At 55.8% G+C, this 14,389-nt stretch overlaps 1 protein-coding gene across 6 annotated transcripts in view; it reads left to right on the forward strand.

The window, feature by feature from the left end:
* Nucleotides 1-12,234: 12,234 nt before the first annotated feature.
* Nucleotides 12,235-14,389, forward strand: part of LOC106892877 — a 43,356-nt gene continuing 41,201 nt past the window's right edge. For all 6 annotated transcript variants that reach the window (XR_001412945.1, XR_001412942.1, XR_001412944.1 and 3 more), the window contains exon 1: nt 12,235-12,385. Coding sequence is in view for 3 of the 6 variants with exons in the window: in XM_014950448.1 (XP_014805934.1) it covers nt 12,271-12,385 (115 nt within the window). In the remaining 3 variants the exon portion in view is untranslated. The remainder of the gene's footprint in view (nt 12,386-14,389) is intronic.

Consider the following 14,389-nt stretch of genomic DNA (forward strand, 5'->3'; position numbering starts at 1 on the left):
CTTCCACCTCACCTCCCTTGTCGTGCTGGGAAAGCTCCTAGGTGTCCCCTGTGTGAAGACCTGAGGGCTGTAGTGCTGAGCTACCACACTTTTCAACTAGTTCCTCCTGGTAGATGTATCTGCCCCATGCTCTCTGCTGTGGAATCCACATTGCCCATGAAAAAGGTAAGCCCTGGATCCCTTCATACTCCATTACTCCAGGGAACACAGATAAGATGGTACTTCAAATTTAAATTCAGTCTCAACCTTTAAGTAAGGGCACTGTCCCCCTTAGTAGAACGTCCCTGTGAGCTGGAAGAGCCCAAGCCTATGTGCTGCCTGGTTCAGTGGGAGAGCAGAATTGGCTGCTGCTGGTGGCACCTTCCTTGCTTGCTGTTGTCCATGGGCTGGTGGATGTTGGATCTGCTGCTCTGAGTCCTCCTGAACCCTGCAGGTGGTGCCTTTCGGTGCTCAGCCTGCTCGCTGGCATCTCATCGGAGGTGACGCTCGCCTGGCTGATGTCAGTCTTTCCACTCAACTTCCAGGAGGAACTTTCCGTGCTCGGAGGTGCCGTTTACACCGTTTTGCTGAGCAGGATTGTGCACAGACTGTGCGTGCCGGTCACAGCGGTGAGTGTGACTGTCCTCCCTCTGCTGGGGTTTGACTCCATGGCACTGGGACATGCCATGGCTTGGCTGCTTTTTTTCCCTGGTAGAATTCACTCCTGGATGAGGACGGGATACTCCCGGGGCCCCTGTTTTTTGGGATGAGCGCTGCTCTACGAGCCCTTTGGCGACTGTCGGTGCCAGCCCTGCGGGCACAGGGAGCCGTGCGGGTTGGCACACTGATGCCGGGAGCCGGGTGGCGGGGAGCGGGCCGGCCCGGGAGGGCTGCCCGGCCCCAGGAGGGCTCTGCCCGGCCCCGGCATCCTCCGGTGAGCCGGACGGGCCCTCTAGCGGCTCCCTGCCGCCGGTCGGGGCTCTCCGCCATCCCGCATCCCGCATCCCATCCGGCTCCAGGAGCGGGGTCGGGCCGGGGGCTCAGCTCAAGGTCAAGGCCGCAGGGTGCTGACCCACCTGGGCTCGGGTAAGGGGCGGGAAGGTGGGCGCTGTGTCCTGCCCTTAGCAGATGAATCTTTGCACCCCAGTTTAGGTGTGTTTTTTAGCTTTTTCAAAGCTCGTCCCAGTAGCAGGCTGAAGTATTTCAAGTAAAAAAAGGGTGTATGTTTTCATGCATATTTAGGGAAAGTGTTTACGCCCCTTAACAGCCCTGTGCTCTTCCTTTAGAAAACCTTCCATAGCCTTTGAAAGTCCTCTAACCCCCATAAACACATAGGCAAATACTTTTATATGATTTTTTTTTTTAATAAACAAATCATAAGCCAGTTGATACGTCTGTCATGCCCCTCCTGCAGGCAGAAGGAGCTCAGACTTCCTCGAAGTAAACCCTTTTGTGAACAGCAGAGGAAGATGGCTTCTGCTTACATTGGGCTAGAAAATATGCTTTCTTCGTCACTTATATGGGGTATTTAATTTCTGTGGGAAGGCTGTGGGCGCAATGGAAGTGGGGTCCATCCCAAGCTGGCGTACCTTGGTCCCAGCTAGCCTGGTTTGTAACTCATTTGAAGGGCTGCTTTCCTGTGAGGTTTTTCCTTGGCAACAGCTCCAGCCTTGAAGCGTCTCCCAGTAGGACCTGGGGGCCTGCAAACAATCCTTGTTTTTCTTGTCCTGACCATAAGGGCTATGAGTCCCTCATGGGATGCACAAACCCTGCTGTTTGGATATTAAATATTTCACAGAATATTTGCTAATAACTTTCCAGCGTTTCGCTGGGGAAGAGGTCGTGGGGAGAGGGCATGAGAGGAAGCGGGCAAGACAATGCAGCATACTTGAGATTAAAATGCGAAGCAAAGCTTTATTCCTAAGTAAACTGATATGTGGAACTAAATCCTTAACCTCGGAGCTTAATAAGCAGACAGCTAAGCTAAGCATATCCCGTAGAGCGTCTCCTGCAGTTTTTACCCATCTTTCCCTATCGAGGAACGTGGCCTCGGCAGAAATTCCCGGCTGGCGGTGACAGCTCTGTGCTTGGCAAATTCCAAGCGCTGCCTGTAGCAGCAGCTCTCCAAGGGGAAAGGGCCTGGCTCGTGGATGAGCCCTCAGCCTGCTCCCACCCATCCCGCTGAATTCGGCCCCGCTGTGGCTGCGGGATGGCCCGGTCCTGACTTCCCCGGCACTGCTCTGCACAGGCAGGAGCAGAGGGATGGCACCTTCCCAGCGGCCCAGGCTGATGTAGGTTCTCTGGTCCTTCAAGCAGGCCCCATATTGCAGGTCCTCTCTTTTTTTTCGGCACAGTGGATGATACCTGCTTGTTCCGAATTCCAGACCAGCCACCACTCTGCTCCAGATGTGCCAGAGCCTTCTGAGCAGCAAGGTGGTGGTGTCCTGGGCAGCTGCTGGGTTTCCTGGGCTTCAGCTTGAGGCATCCATCTTTGGGGTCTGTCTGAGCCTGTGCTCTCTCTAAATGGGAAGCTTTTGCTTGTGCATCCGTCCTGCTAGGAAATCAGATGTGACTTCCTCTGTGGGCAGCAATTCTTGGAGGTCCTTTCCTTGAAAGATGGCTGCGAGGGGAGGGAAGAGAGACCAAAACACCAGCTACCTCAGCTGCTGCCAGGTCATTCTCTTCCCTGCTCCCTATTTATGTTTATTATTCTGCCATCAACATGATTTTATACGGTAAATGGGAAAATTTCCTAGTGTGAGACAGCTCTTAGGAGGAATTGTCTCATCTCCTCTGTAGCCTCTGGGAGAGCTGCCACCCGCTGCAGAAGGGGAAACCAAAGGCAGAGTCCTCCCAGGGTCTTCTTGCCCCGTGACAAATGTGCCTCCCTGGTCAGCTCTGACTGGGTCCCTGGGTTAATGTCCGTTCCCGTGTGTTTGGATGTGGGGTTTGCGTCAGATGAAGCTCCCAAGAGGGTGCCCATTCCCCTGGCAACTGTGGGGACTTTGTCCCCAAGCAATCTTCCATGGGAGGTGTGGTCTTTTTTTAGGGCATCCTGGAATGGGTAGGGAGAGATGGCCTTTGGGGAGATGCTTGCCCAGCAAACACATGTGATGGGTCTCTCCGGCAAGGGCTGGGGTCTGGAAGGAGACAGGCGAGCACAGGGGATTAGCTGGCCGTGAGAAGGGGTGTCCCCGAAAGGAAGCGGGCGAGACAGATTATCACAGAGGGATGCAGCGGGAAGCTGATGTCTTCCATCTGCTTGGAGACCGAGGCTGGGAGACAGGCGGCCCCGTCTCGTGGCCCTGCGCCAGCAGGGTGGATGGACTGCAGAGGCCGCTAGTGACTTTGGGGGCTGGGAGGAGGAGGAGGAGGAGATGGCTGAAACCTTGGCCAAAGTGGGGGTGATGCAGCCAGAGGCTGGACTTTGGTCCAAAGAGAGCATCGCTCAGTTGGTGGGGTGAGGGCGGCAAGCTGCAGATCCCAGAACAGGAGGCTAGATGGCAATGTGGGCGTGATGGTGTGCCCAGCAGCCTGCCCCCACAGCCCCCCGCGCCGCTCGGCGGGCCCCTAAGCCTGACTGACACGATGGAGCCAAAATCTCCCTCCGTCAGCACGTTCCCCAGCCGCCAGCCCGCAGCAGGGCAGCGGAGCCACAGCCAGAGGAAGATGGAGACTTTGGGGCAGCCAAACCTTGGGGAAAATCCTGTCGACAGCCAGGGAGCTCTGACTGGGGCTGAGCAATGTCTCCACAGAGTGGTTTTGAGTGGCCAGGGGCAGCAGGGTCACATCTAGCCCCATCCCATTTTGGTGAGGGTTAGCTGGGCTAAGGAAATGGATGGAAAGATGGGTCTGCGAGTGGCAGCATGGGCTGTTACCAGGGGTACAGGGTTGGCAGCTGCTCGTGGCAGGGAGAGGAGGGACATGATGCCCAGCAGTGAGATGCTGGCTCATGGATGGCAGGGGGCCACAAAGCAGGGGGCAGACATGGGCAGTGGGGAGGCGTAGCCCAGCTCTCTTGGGAAGCCTGGAGCTGGGCCACTCTCCTGATGCAAAACATCCCCTCAAAATGTGTTGAAACCACTTACCAAGGCCTTTCACCAAGAGGCAGATGCCAAATCCCCTTCCCTGAGGAAGAGGCTTGCCAAGCCTTGGGTGGTGAGGGGGGTTAGCAGCCTGAGCAGCGTTTTCCACCCAGCTGCTGGAGGGGAGGCAGCAGGAGGACCCCACCGAGTCCTTCTCATGAGGGTTGTCATTTTTTTAGCAGTCTGCTTCTCTTCTGGCCATGGCTGTGCTGTTTAGGATCTGCATGACCCAGGGAGAGCAAAGAAGACCAGGAAGCAGCTGGACCCGGGGCCTCGCTTGTTTATATTCTGCAGCTACTGTTGGAGATAGACAAGGGCAGGGGGAGAGCCTGCATCAGGGAGGTTAATATGGGCTGGACACTTCTACTGGGAAACCCTGAGGGGCTGAGGAGGCGAAGAGCCGGGAGTGAAGGGAGAAGGATGGGGCTGGCACCGCTGCCAGGGCAGAGCCCCGAGGTCAAAGCTTGTGTGGTCACTGCTCAAAGGACTCTCCCATGAGCAAGTTAGCACCGCCTGCAGCCCTGTCAGCTTGGTTTTTGAGTAGTTTCTCCCATTCTCCAGCATAAGAAATGGGGTGGTGAACGACACTGAATCTGGTCTTAATGCTGTTGCATAAATCAGTGGTGGGGCTTGAAGTGAGCTAGTGCGTGCCGGGCCGGTCAGCTTATCTCAGAAGCTGTCAGGGGTAGAGGATGGGAATTTTCCTAGACCTTTCACAGATACACCCTCTAACAAGAAAATAGAATTGGAAAGCTCAGGAATGTCTAGCCTGGGGAGAAGGAAGATTAATGAGGGCTCATGACAGAAGGATAAAAAGAAGGATGTGGAGAAAGCACATCAGGCACATCCATTCACCCTGTCTGAGAGTGCACTAGAGATGATGTTCAATCAAGCAGGCTGGCGGAGGAAATAAAATTAGCTTTTTTTCATTTTTACTTTCACCCAAAGCACAAGTTACCCCACGGAATTCATTGCTCGGGAGCACAAGCAGGCTTCGGTGGTTAATACAGCTCAAAATGGAGCTGGATGCTCACCTCCACGCAAGCCAGAGCGAGCATGCTCAGTGTGAATAGTGCACACACTCTGCCCAGAAGGCTGGGAAGCGATGTGCCCAGTCATTGCAGTGTGGACACCAATGACAGGCTGTCACTTGGGCTTCTGATATATGAGCTTGCTTTGAAAATATCTGAATGCTGTAAACTCCATGAACCTAATGCGGTTCTTTAAAAATAAACACTCAAGCCCCAAGATACAACATGGACCAAGGCAGAGCCTGTGAAGCCAAGCCAAGGTCACTGGGTGTAAGAACGTACCGCAGACTCTTCTGTCTCTCCAAATCAAATGAGCTGCTCTTCATAGTTACGGCCTTGCAGCACTTGGGTGTGGAGCTCAAGGGTGAGAGGGGTACTGGTGAGTATTCCCCAGGACCAAGGATGTCCTGCAACTCCTGTACAGTAAGACTAGCCCTCTGCTTGCCTGGAGGCATGGTGGGGTGAGCTCTGCTGGCTGAAGGACTGCAACTCTGCAAAGGGCTCAATGTGCATCCCGTGTTGGGTACCAGGGTGCTTCCAGTGGTGAACTGCAGCAGCTGTACCCCAGGCTGCCTGTGGGGTGTGGGGAGAGGAGATGAAGCTGCATTCAGAGCCCACCAGCTGCTCTTTCTGCCAGGATCTACCAGGGCAGGGCAGCAAAAGGAATGAGCCAGGCATGGGCCACCCCAAGGAAGTTCTCATCTCCTAATCCTTATATAGCAGTCCCCCCGTTTGGGGCTGTCCTCATAACAAAACCAAGGGCAATGCTTTGATGGGCTTCATGACTGCTTCTCTAACTCCCCAGTAAGAGTGTACATGGTGGTTGACCTTCAGGTCTTGAGAGCTGCAAACTCCCAGGTATGGTAACATCACCCCATGAAATCCACCCCTGGCCGTAGACGGCTGTCACGAAGCTCACAGCCATGCAGTCCAAACTCTGAACCAAGCCTCCTCTTCTGATGGGACCCCAGTTATGACCATGGCATCCCAGTGTGGCTTCTCTGTTTTCCCGTACTAGACACATCTCTTGGAATCAAATGATTTGTCGTTCCAGCTTGCAAGGCTGGGGTCTGACACCGGAGGAGGTGAAAAAGCTCTTCCTCCCATTTCTGGGACAACATGATGAAGGGATTGGAAACAATAGTGGTGCCCTCTGGGCTCTGAAATGAGGAACGTTTTGTGGGTTGAGAGAGCAGCAGTCAAGCATTAGGGGCAACAGCACTGCTGGGGAGCATGTTCCACCTCCTGCATCCGGGAGGTGGGAAGAGCTCAGGTTTTCTCTAACATTGGTCCAGCCAAGCCTGGTCCTGCTCACCCAAAAAGGCACCCTATGTTGGGACGGGGGGGTGAGATCCAGAGGGGTGAGTGATGGCTGACCCATGCTGCTGGCCCAGCAGCAGCTCCCTGGAGGCACTGACAAGAGCAGACCACTCTTGGTCCACCAGGGCTGGCAAAAGCTGAACAGGCCAGAGTGCATTTCTTATCACTGCCCTTCAGGCCATCCCTAGGGGAGCCCTGCCTGGTGCCCCCCGGGTTATCTTTTGTCCTGACTTTCACACTTTGCCCTATGGTCTGGCCCAAGTTTTCTGGGATGCACAGGAGACTTGGGAAGGTGGTACCCATCTCCAGCGCAGGAGGGGCTATTGCTTCTGCATGATGAACTTTTGGGCTTTTGCATTTTTACGTGCTTGAAGCAGAGAAAATGGTTGTGTGCTGCTCAGCCACCTGAGCTTTGGTCCCAAGCATATCTATGTTCCTGTTCAAAACAAGACCCAAGATCCCCCATGTGTGTCTGGAGGGTGATGGGAAAGGCTCCAGATCACTGATGGCACAAAACTCATCGCTCCGGGGGGTAGATAAAGTGAGGAGAGGAAATGGTAGGATGGTAGATGTTATCTTTGCCCTTGTTTCCTGAAGTTGATGTTTGGCTTTTGGCCCTTCTTCAGGAGGCCATAGACAGCTATAGGAAGCCTTGAATCTGTGCTTCATGTAGCAATAAATAGGTAGTTTAACTGGCTTCGCAAGTCTGCCTTGCAGAGGAGCAACTGGTCCCCAGGAGGCCTCACCTGGAGCAAGGTGAGCCAAGGACATAGGGACCTCCAGGGCATCAAACCCACACCCATGGAGGCAGTTCTCTCCTGGGGGCTCAGCAGCTCAGGTGCTGGGGTAAGGGGGAGAGGGGATCCAGGCTGGCCTCCTGCCTGCAAGCGAGGGTCTCCAAACACCCATTGGGTTCTGTGGGTCAGAATCCATCCTTCCTTTGCTCCCTGGGCTCCTTTCACTGCTGGTATCTCCACTTGATGTGCTCACAGCAGCCTGCGTTCCTTGCTGGCAAACTCAATGGCAGAAGGCTCTGCCAATACAGAGTAGTGGCTGGAAAGTGGTATCTTGTGTTTCTGCAGAAAGTTGAGCAAACCTTAAGACTTTTAAAAATGAGGAAATGCAGAGTTAATGGACTGTCCCATGCAAATTTTGGACTACCTGAGGCTGGGTTGAACTTCTTTCTACAGCCTCCAGCTCCTCCTATGTAGGGTGGTTGAAAGTTGGGAAAAGTCCTGAGAGATCATTGCCAGGTGGCATCACACAGGTGGGAGAGGGGCTGTAGAAATTGCAAATTAAGAGCAAAGGGGCTGCGTAACCTGGGAGGCACATACTATAGCTTTAGGGCGGGTGTGGGCTGATCTGGTGCTCCTGGTGATCCTGGCCAGGTGCTGCTGAAAAATAGAGGGGATGCCATCCCATGAGACACGTGAGTTGGTGTGTGAGCTCTGTGTTTCCTGCGCTTCAGGAACCAGGCTTTTACTGACTAAGAGGATAGAAGATCCCACCCGAATTCTGCCATGGCTCTGCTTTTTCCTGTGTGGGCTATGTGGGATGGATAGGGGTTGTTTATCATGTCCAGGGATTATAGTTATGTAGTTTACAGTAGAGGAGATGCTGCTGTGACCCTTTGAACTATGCTGTGTGGAACTGGACCAAGGATTTGTGTGGTCTTTGGGGAATGTCTGAAGTACAGGCATGCTAAGAGAGGTGGAGATCAAAACCAGCCTGCATTTACGGCTTCACAATGTGTCACTTTGTTATGGGAACTGAAACCAGGACAGGTGGTTAGTGGATTTTTGCGTGTGAGCAAGGGCTGGTGTTTGCCTTTCCTTTGCCACACACTCAGACCAGGGTCTGATGCTGGTGGGCCAACCGGCCCATATGATTAACCGGTCCTTCCTATACATCCCTCTCACCCCTGCTTTCACCAGGCTGTGCCTCAAGCCCACCCCATTCTCTCTCCCTCTGAATCAGCTGTATCTAGGGGAATGTTCAGGCAAATAAGCCAAGTCTGATAGGTGCATCCCGAGATGCACTGAAAGTCAAGCTGAGGACGGGAGTACATTTCAGAGCATATTAAAGCATATATTTTAACCATGGGCTTTCTGGTGCCAGGAAGGGCAGCGGGAGTGCTGTGTTGCAGTTTGTAACCCCACCGGTGTTGCAGACCTGGAGCAAGGCTCCCCAGGGTTAGCTGACTCATTTGCACACACGCCTTGCACTGAGTATGTGGGGTGGATAACTTAGCTGGGGGTAGCAATTTTCTCAGCCTGGGGGCTGAGTTTGTTGGCCCGGTATCTTCAAGGTCAAGTGCTTGCCTGGCGGTGTTAACGCAGCACCACCTCGCTGACAACACAGCCCCCAGCCCAGGCTCTGCCTCTGTGCACTACCCCCTGGCCTGTCTTCTTAATTAAGTGGTGTTCTCCACACCCAGGTGTTTGAATGGGCTTTGGGTTGACTTTCTGCCAAGTGCCAGCCTGGCTTGGGTGCTGGCCACATAGGTGCTGAGATCTGGTGGGGCTGTGGCAGCTTGTGGCTCCACAGCATTGAGACATCAAACCCTCTCCGCAAGCCCCTGGTGCCATGCAGAAGGGTTAACAGTCCGCTTGCTCCCTGTCTGCTTCGGGGAGCTTTGTTCATTGGAGTATTAAATTCCACAGCTGTAAATAATCTGCAGCAGGAGAGATTATCAAGGCCTTGGGAAGAAGCAGCTTTTATTAATAAGATCAGTTCTCCCTGCGAAGCATCACGTAGTCGCTCTCCACCCTTTCCTTGCTGTCTCACCAGGCTGAGGACCGGTGGCGTAGCTTCCCCACCTCCAGCCCATGCCATCCATCCTCCTGCCACACTCCCTCCATCTCGCCGGTGTGCATCAGCACATACTTCTCTTCACAGGGACTGGTGGCTAGAAATGCTCCCTGTGCTGCCTGAAATGTAGTTGTGGTTTCACGTGGCCCAGCTGCTGGTAGCCGAGGTGGGGAGGTGGCAGGACACATCCCTGCTGGGACAGGAGTGTGGTGCCGCTCACCATCATCACCTGCTGGGTGCCAGGCTGGAGGCTGCTCCACCTCTGACTCCTGCTGGGGTCCGGCTGCAGGCAGGCATGGCATGGAGGGCCTGGTTCCGTGTCTGTCTCAGGAGAAGAAAACAGGCCTGGTGGGTGCTTGGAGGGAGGCACATTCCTGGTGATTCAGAGCCATGCGGCTTGGTGTCGGGGAGCTTTTTTACCAGAGCATCCCGGGAAGCTTGGGTGAAGGCAGGAGGATCACAGCTATCCAGGGTGGACTAGGCTTTAGCCAGGAGGGCAGCCTGAGAGAGGCTCTTTGGGATGGATGCTAGGGCTTGGCCCTCTTTCAAGACTCCCAGTTCCTGGGATCCTGCGCTTCTACTTGAGGGAAAATCCCCTTACCTAATTCCTCCTCAAACCCTACTCCCCCTTGCAAGTCGTTTCTGGTCTTCTTAGCACATCTCTGGCAGTGATGGATCTCCTCTGCCACCAGAGCTGAGAGCACGGCACAGTTTGTGGCTTACTGGGTAGAACATCAGCCCTAGTGGCCCTTCCTGGCTCCGGGAGGTGGCCATGGCTGTGGTGGCTCCCCACCATGCTGCAATGACCGATCCAGTGCAGGGCACTCCTGGGCTTTTAGCTTTCTTCTCTAGCAGAGACAGAGAGGCAGCATGAGGCCCCCGTGCCCCCAAACATCCATAAGCAGCACACAGACATCCTCCTTCTCTGCCGGGAGAGGGATTGGTGTCAGGAAGCAGCAAATGCTTTGAGTTTGGGGGAGGGAGTCCCCCGGTTTGTCCCAGGCTTTGAGGGCACTGTAAGCATTGCCAGGAGCACCAGCCCCATGGTGAGGCCGCTGGGAAGTGAGCACCAGCTCATCCTGCCGCATCCCGCTTTCCTTGCAAAGTTGTGGAGTCCAGATCTAACCCTGAGCAGGCCCGTCTTCCCCCCACATCACTCACCCCACTCACTCCTCCTCCCCAGAGAAGCCTGTGCCCCGCTGACCACAGCATCGCTTTTAATTAAAATGGTTCCCCTGCGATGTGCCGTCTGAATGTCTCGGGTTCTCCCCGCTGGGCTCCGGCCAGAGGGATGTGCTGGGGCAGAGTATCACGTCAAAATCTCTCCAAACTGCAGCCAGATTAGAGAAACCAAAGTCGGAGCAGAGAAAGCAGCTGAAAGCCCACTGCCCCTCTGCCAACCAGCTCTACAGCAAGCTCAGACCCAAGCTCTGAAAAAACAAGCTTCTGCTTTCTCCCACCCAGGAGAAAGCCTGGGAATGAGAAATGGTGTCTCCCCCTTGCAGAGGCTCACAGGCCTGGGGATGGCTGGGGAGGATGTGGGCAGTACAGCAGGGTTAGGGGTCACCAACTCCCCTGGAACGGCTGAGGTACCTGGAGGAGAGCCAGGCTGGCAGCTGTGCTCAGCACTTGGTGGGATTTGGAGGTATCTCTCCATGGCCTTGTTAGGGTGGCACATCCATTGGGGTTTGTAAAATGGAGAAGGGAGGAAGGTAAGTAAGGGTATCCAAAGGATCCCCTCCTAAATGGAGACAAGATTTTCCATGAAGGTTACAGGGCTTCACTTGGGTACCTGGGTGAGCACCTGGAGCAAGGGCTGCCTGCACTGTGGCTTGTCCCTCAAAGCCCTCTTGGCAAATGTCTTCACCTCCCTCCACCCCTAGCATCCTGGCAGCTTATCCAGGGATGAGGGCAGCCCTCAGCTGGCCCTGCAGGAGGGGATGCTGAGAGTCAGTAACTCCCCTGGGGCACCACATGGAGCCATTCCTCCTGGAGAGGTGAGTGCCAGCCCCATCCCCAACTGCTGCCGGAGCTTTTCCATGGAATTCTGCTGTGTTGTAGTTGCTGGTGGTGCCTCAGACATGCTTCAGCTTCAAGCAGTAGGAATTACTGGGATGTTTCGACCCTTGCAGGTGTGTGTGACACTTGGTACAGGCACCATGACGTGTGTTGGACATGCACCCTTCAGGGCCACTCTAACCTTCACACCTTCATAGGTGGGTGCAGCAAACAGGCACCCCATGGTGTTGTTGGGGTGCAGATGACTGGGTTTTACTCCTGCATGGTCCCTGCAGCGACGCTGACTTTTGTGCTTTAGGCAGTGGAAATTGAGCCTTCTGGCAGAAGGTGAGCAAAGCCATTGGAAGGACAGGGGAAATTGCCCTGCAGTGCAATTGGAAGGATTCTCTGAAGGGCTTGAAATCCATATGGATGTTCTAAGGGCCTCTCGTCTGCTAGGGCATTATCATTGCAACTCCTGCTGTCCCACACTGCCCGTAGAGTGAGAGGTCTGGTGTGCTTATCAGAGTCTGGGACAGTAAATTGAAACCCTTTTCCTTCTGGACGTTCTGAGCTGAATCCATGAGCACCTATGGAAAGTGCTGGGACAGGCGTGTGCTGCTTTATTAAAACGTGCAGCGCTCTGCCCCTGGATGGCGGGTGGCGGGGGGCAGGCAATGTGCTCACGGTGGTGATTTCCCCCCGCTCCTATTAGCTTTGCTCTGCTAAGACTCAGTCCCACTCCCACGCACCCTTCCCTATCCCCATCCCCATTTCCATTCCCGTCCCCGTCCCCATTCCCATCCCCATCTCCATCCCCGTCCCCATCTCCATCCCCATCCACGTCCCCGTCCCCGTCCCCATCCCCATCCCCATCCCGGGCTGGCTCCCGCTCTCCCCGCAGTCCCTGCAATGCGGGCGGCGGCCACAGGGTGTCAGGCGGGTGCCGGCCTTCCCAGCGAGCACCGGCGGCCGGACCCCGGTAACGCTCCTGCGCCCAGCAAGCCCGGTGGGCCTGGGGAGGAAGCCTCGGAAAACTGTAAATAATGGGCTGGTTTTGCCAAAACCGATACCCCCCCCCGAGTGCGCCTTTCTGTCGGGGGAAGGATGGCTCCTGCTCCTTCTCCTACGGCACGGAGGGAAGAGTGCGATGTTTTCCAGGTGCTGTGTGATTTTTGCTTGGTCTTTCCCAGCGGGGGGAGGAGGGGTTGGTGGTCTCCTGCCTGGAGGGCACCCCGGGAGAGATGAGTTTGTGCTGGGCCTCAGCCTCTCGCTGCGAAAGGCAGAGGAAGGCTGCCCTGCGAGGGGAACAAAGGGACTCGGATAGCGAGAGCAACACTCGCGAGCAGGGAGGGTTGGCAACACGGCTGCTGGTGCTCGGGGAAGGAAGCGCCTGAGCAGGGGCGTGGGGAGAGGCTGAGCTCGGGGGGTGTGGGGTCCCCAGCAGGAAAAGGGAATCTGGAGGTTCATGGTGTTGGATTCCCCCAGAACGAGCTGGACCTTGAATCAAATTCAGCTGTGTCTCTCCCGGCTCTTGGCTTTGTGGCTGCACTGGGTGTGTGTGTATGCGGGGGGGAACCCATTTTTCCCGCTGCATTTTCGTGGCAGAGGCGGGGGAGTCAGTGCAGAGAGAAGGCAGGCTGGGGAGGATGCATCAGTGAGTGACGTGTGATGCTGGAGCCAGCAGCGGCCCAGCCTCGCTCAGGTGCAGCTCTCCGTGCCGTGCATCACGTACAGAGACGCTGTCTATCCTCCAGCTATTTACCGCCAGCTCATTTTGCAAACGCTGCACTCACAAGATTTTTTTTTCCCCCCCCTCTCTCTCCCTCCCTCTCTCTCTCTGCTCCCTGTAGAGATGCTCAGACAGTGCTCCCCATTCAGCTTCAAGCACGAGGTCTCCCACCTGCACATGCATTGCACACGCTGACCCGCCTGCAGGTTGTCCTGTTGGGCTGGCCGAAATTCACCCCCTTCCCCTTCTCCCGCTCCCCCGGGGCTTCTCTCCTGGCAGGGGGAGCTCCGGTGAACAAAGAGAGAGGCTGGTGGGAGCTGAGATGCTGCCAGGGGGGAGGCTCCTGCTTGCCCACCCGTGAGCCCAGAGGTCTGGCCCCAGGGCTGCTCGCTTCCCGCTGGCGTGTGGGGTTGCCATCTTTGCTGCCCGGGGATAACCTTCCCTAGTGAAGGGAGAGGAGGAAGGAAAAGGGAGGACATGGGGGACTGGGGAGGGTCTCCTGATGTAGGGAGGGTGGGTGTGAGACTTTGTTCCTGTGGATGATAGTGAGGGATATGGAATAAGGCACAACCAAGGGTTTCCCCACTGCACACTGAGGAGGTAGAATAAATCACTGTAAGCAGATGGGGGTGGGAGCCCAGTACCCCCCAGTGGGGAACTGGAAAAGGCTCACTGGGCCTGCCCTCTCACCAGGTAAAAGGGGCTGCCCCTCAGTGTCTTCTCCTGGAGGGAGCTGCTTGGCCCTGGGAAGGATTCTTCCCAAGCAGGGACTATGGCTGATGGCAAACTCACCCTTCTCCTGACGGGCAAGTCTACTTTCATCATTTTTTTAAAGCCTCAGGCCCATGGCTCAGTTACAAGAGAAGGTCGGTTTTATCTCCCTTATCTCCACACACAGGGAGACGACGTTGTGGTTTTAAGGAGGTGCCTGAACACAGGAGCTGAGGGCTTTCCTAGGGTTGGGAGCCCAGACAGCAGAGGTAGCAGACTACTGTCTCTGCCCCCTCCTGCTTTCTAGCTGCTTGGTCGGCAGCAGTGGGGCTGACTGCTCCGCTTTTGGCTGTGCTGCCCCAGAGGGCCTGGGGCAGGCCTGAGGCTGGGATGAGGGGTTGGATGGAGAGACCCCCCCAAGTTGGCATTAAGGGCAAAGACAGAATTGCCTTTCTGCCCCGCAGGGAGTCTCGTGGGGCCTTTGGGAGCGCTGCCGGGACGAGGGCTGGCGTTCCTATGGGGCTGGGACCCACAGCCGGGGGGTGGCGGTGGGGCTGCCCCTGGGCCGATCGGGGGCGGCGGGGTGGCCGTCACAGGCTACGGTAGATGGCAGTGCCGTCCGGATTTTATGAATGGAGGAGGGAGGAGGAGGAGGAGGAGGAGGGGAGGCAGATGGATGCAGGGAGGTGGTGATGGAGGAGAGGGGAGGAGGCGGGAGGGAG

The sequence above is a fragment of the Calidris pugnax genome, unplaced genomic scaffold (assembly GCF_001431845.1).
Source record: "Calidris pugnax isolate Ruff unplaced genomic scaffold, ASM143184v1 scaffold24, whole genome shotgun sequence".
NCBI lineage: Eukaryota > Metazoa > Chordata > Aves > Charadriiformes > Scolopacidae > Calidris > Calidris pugnax.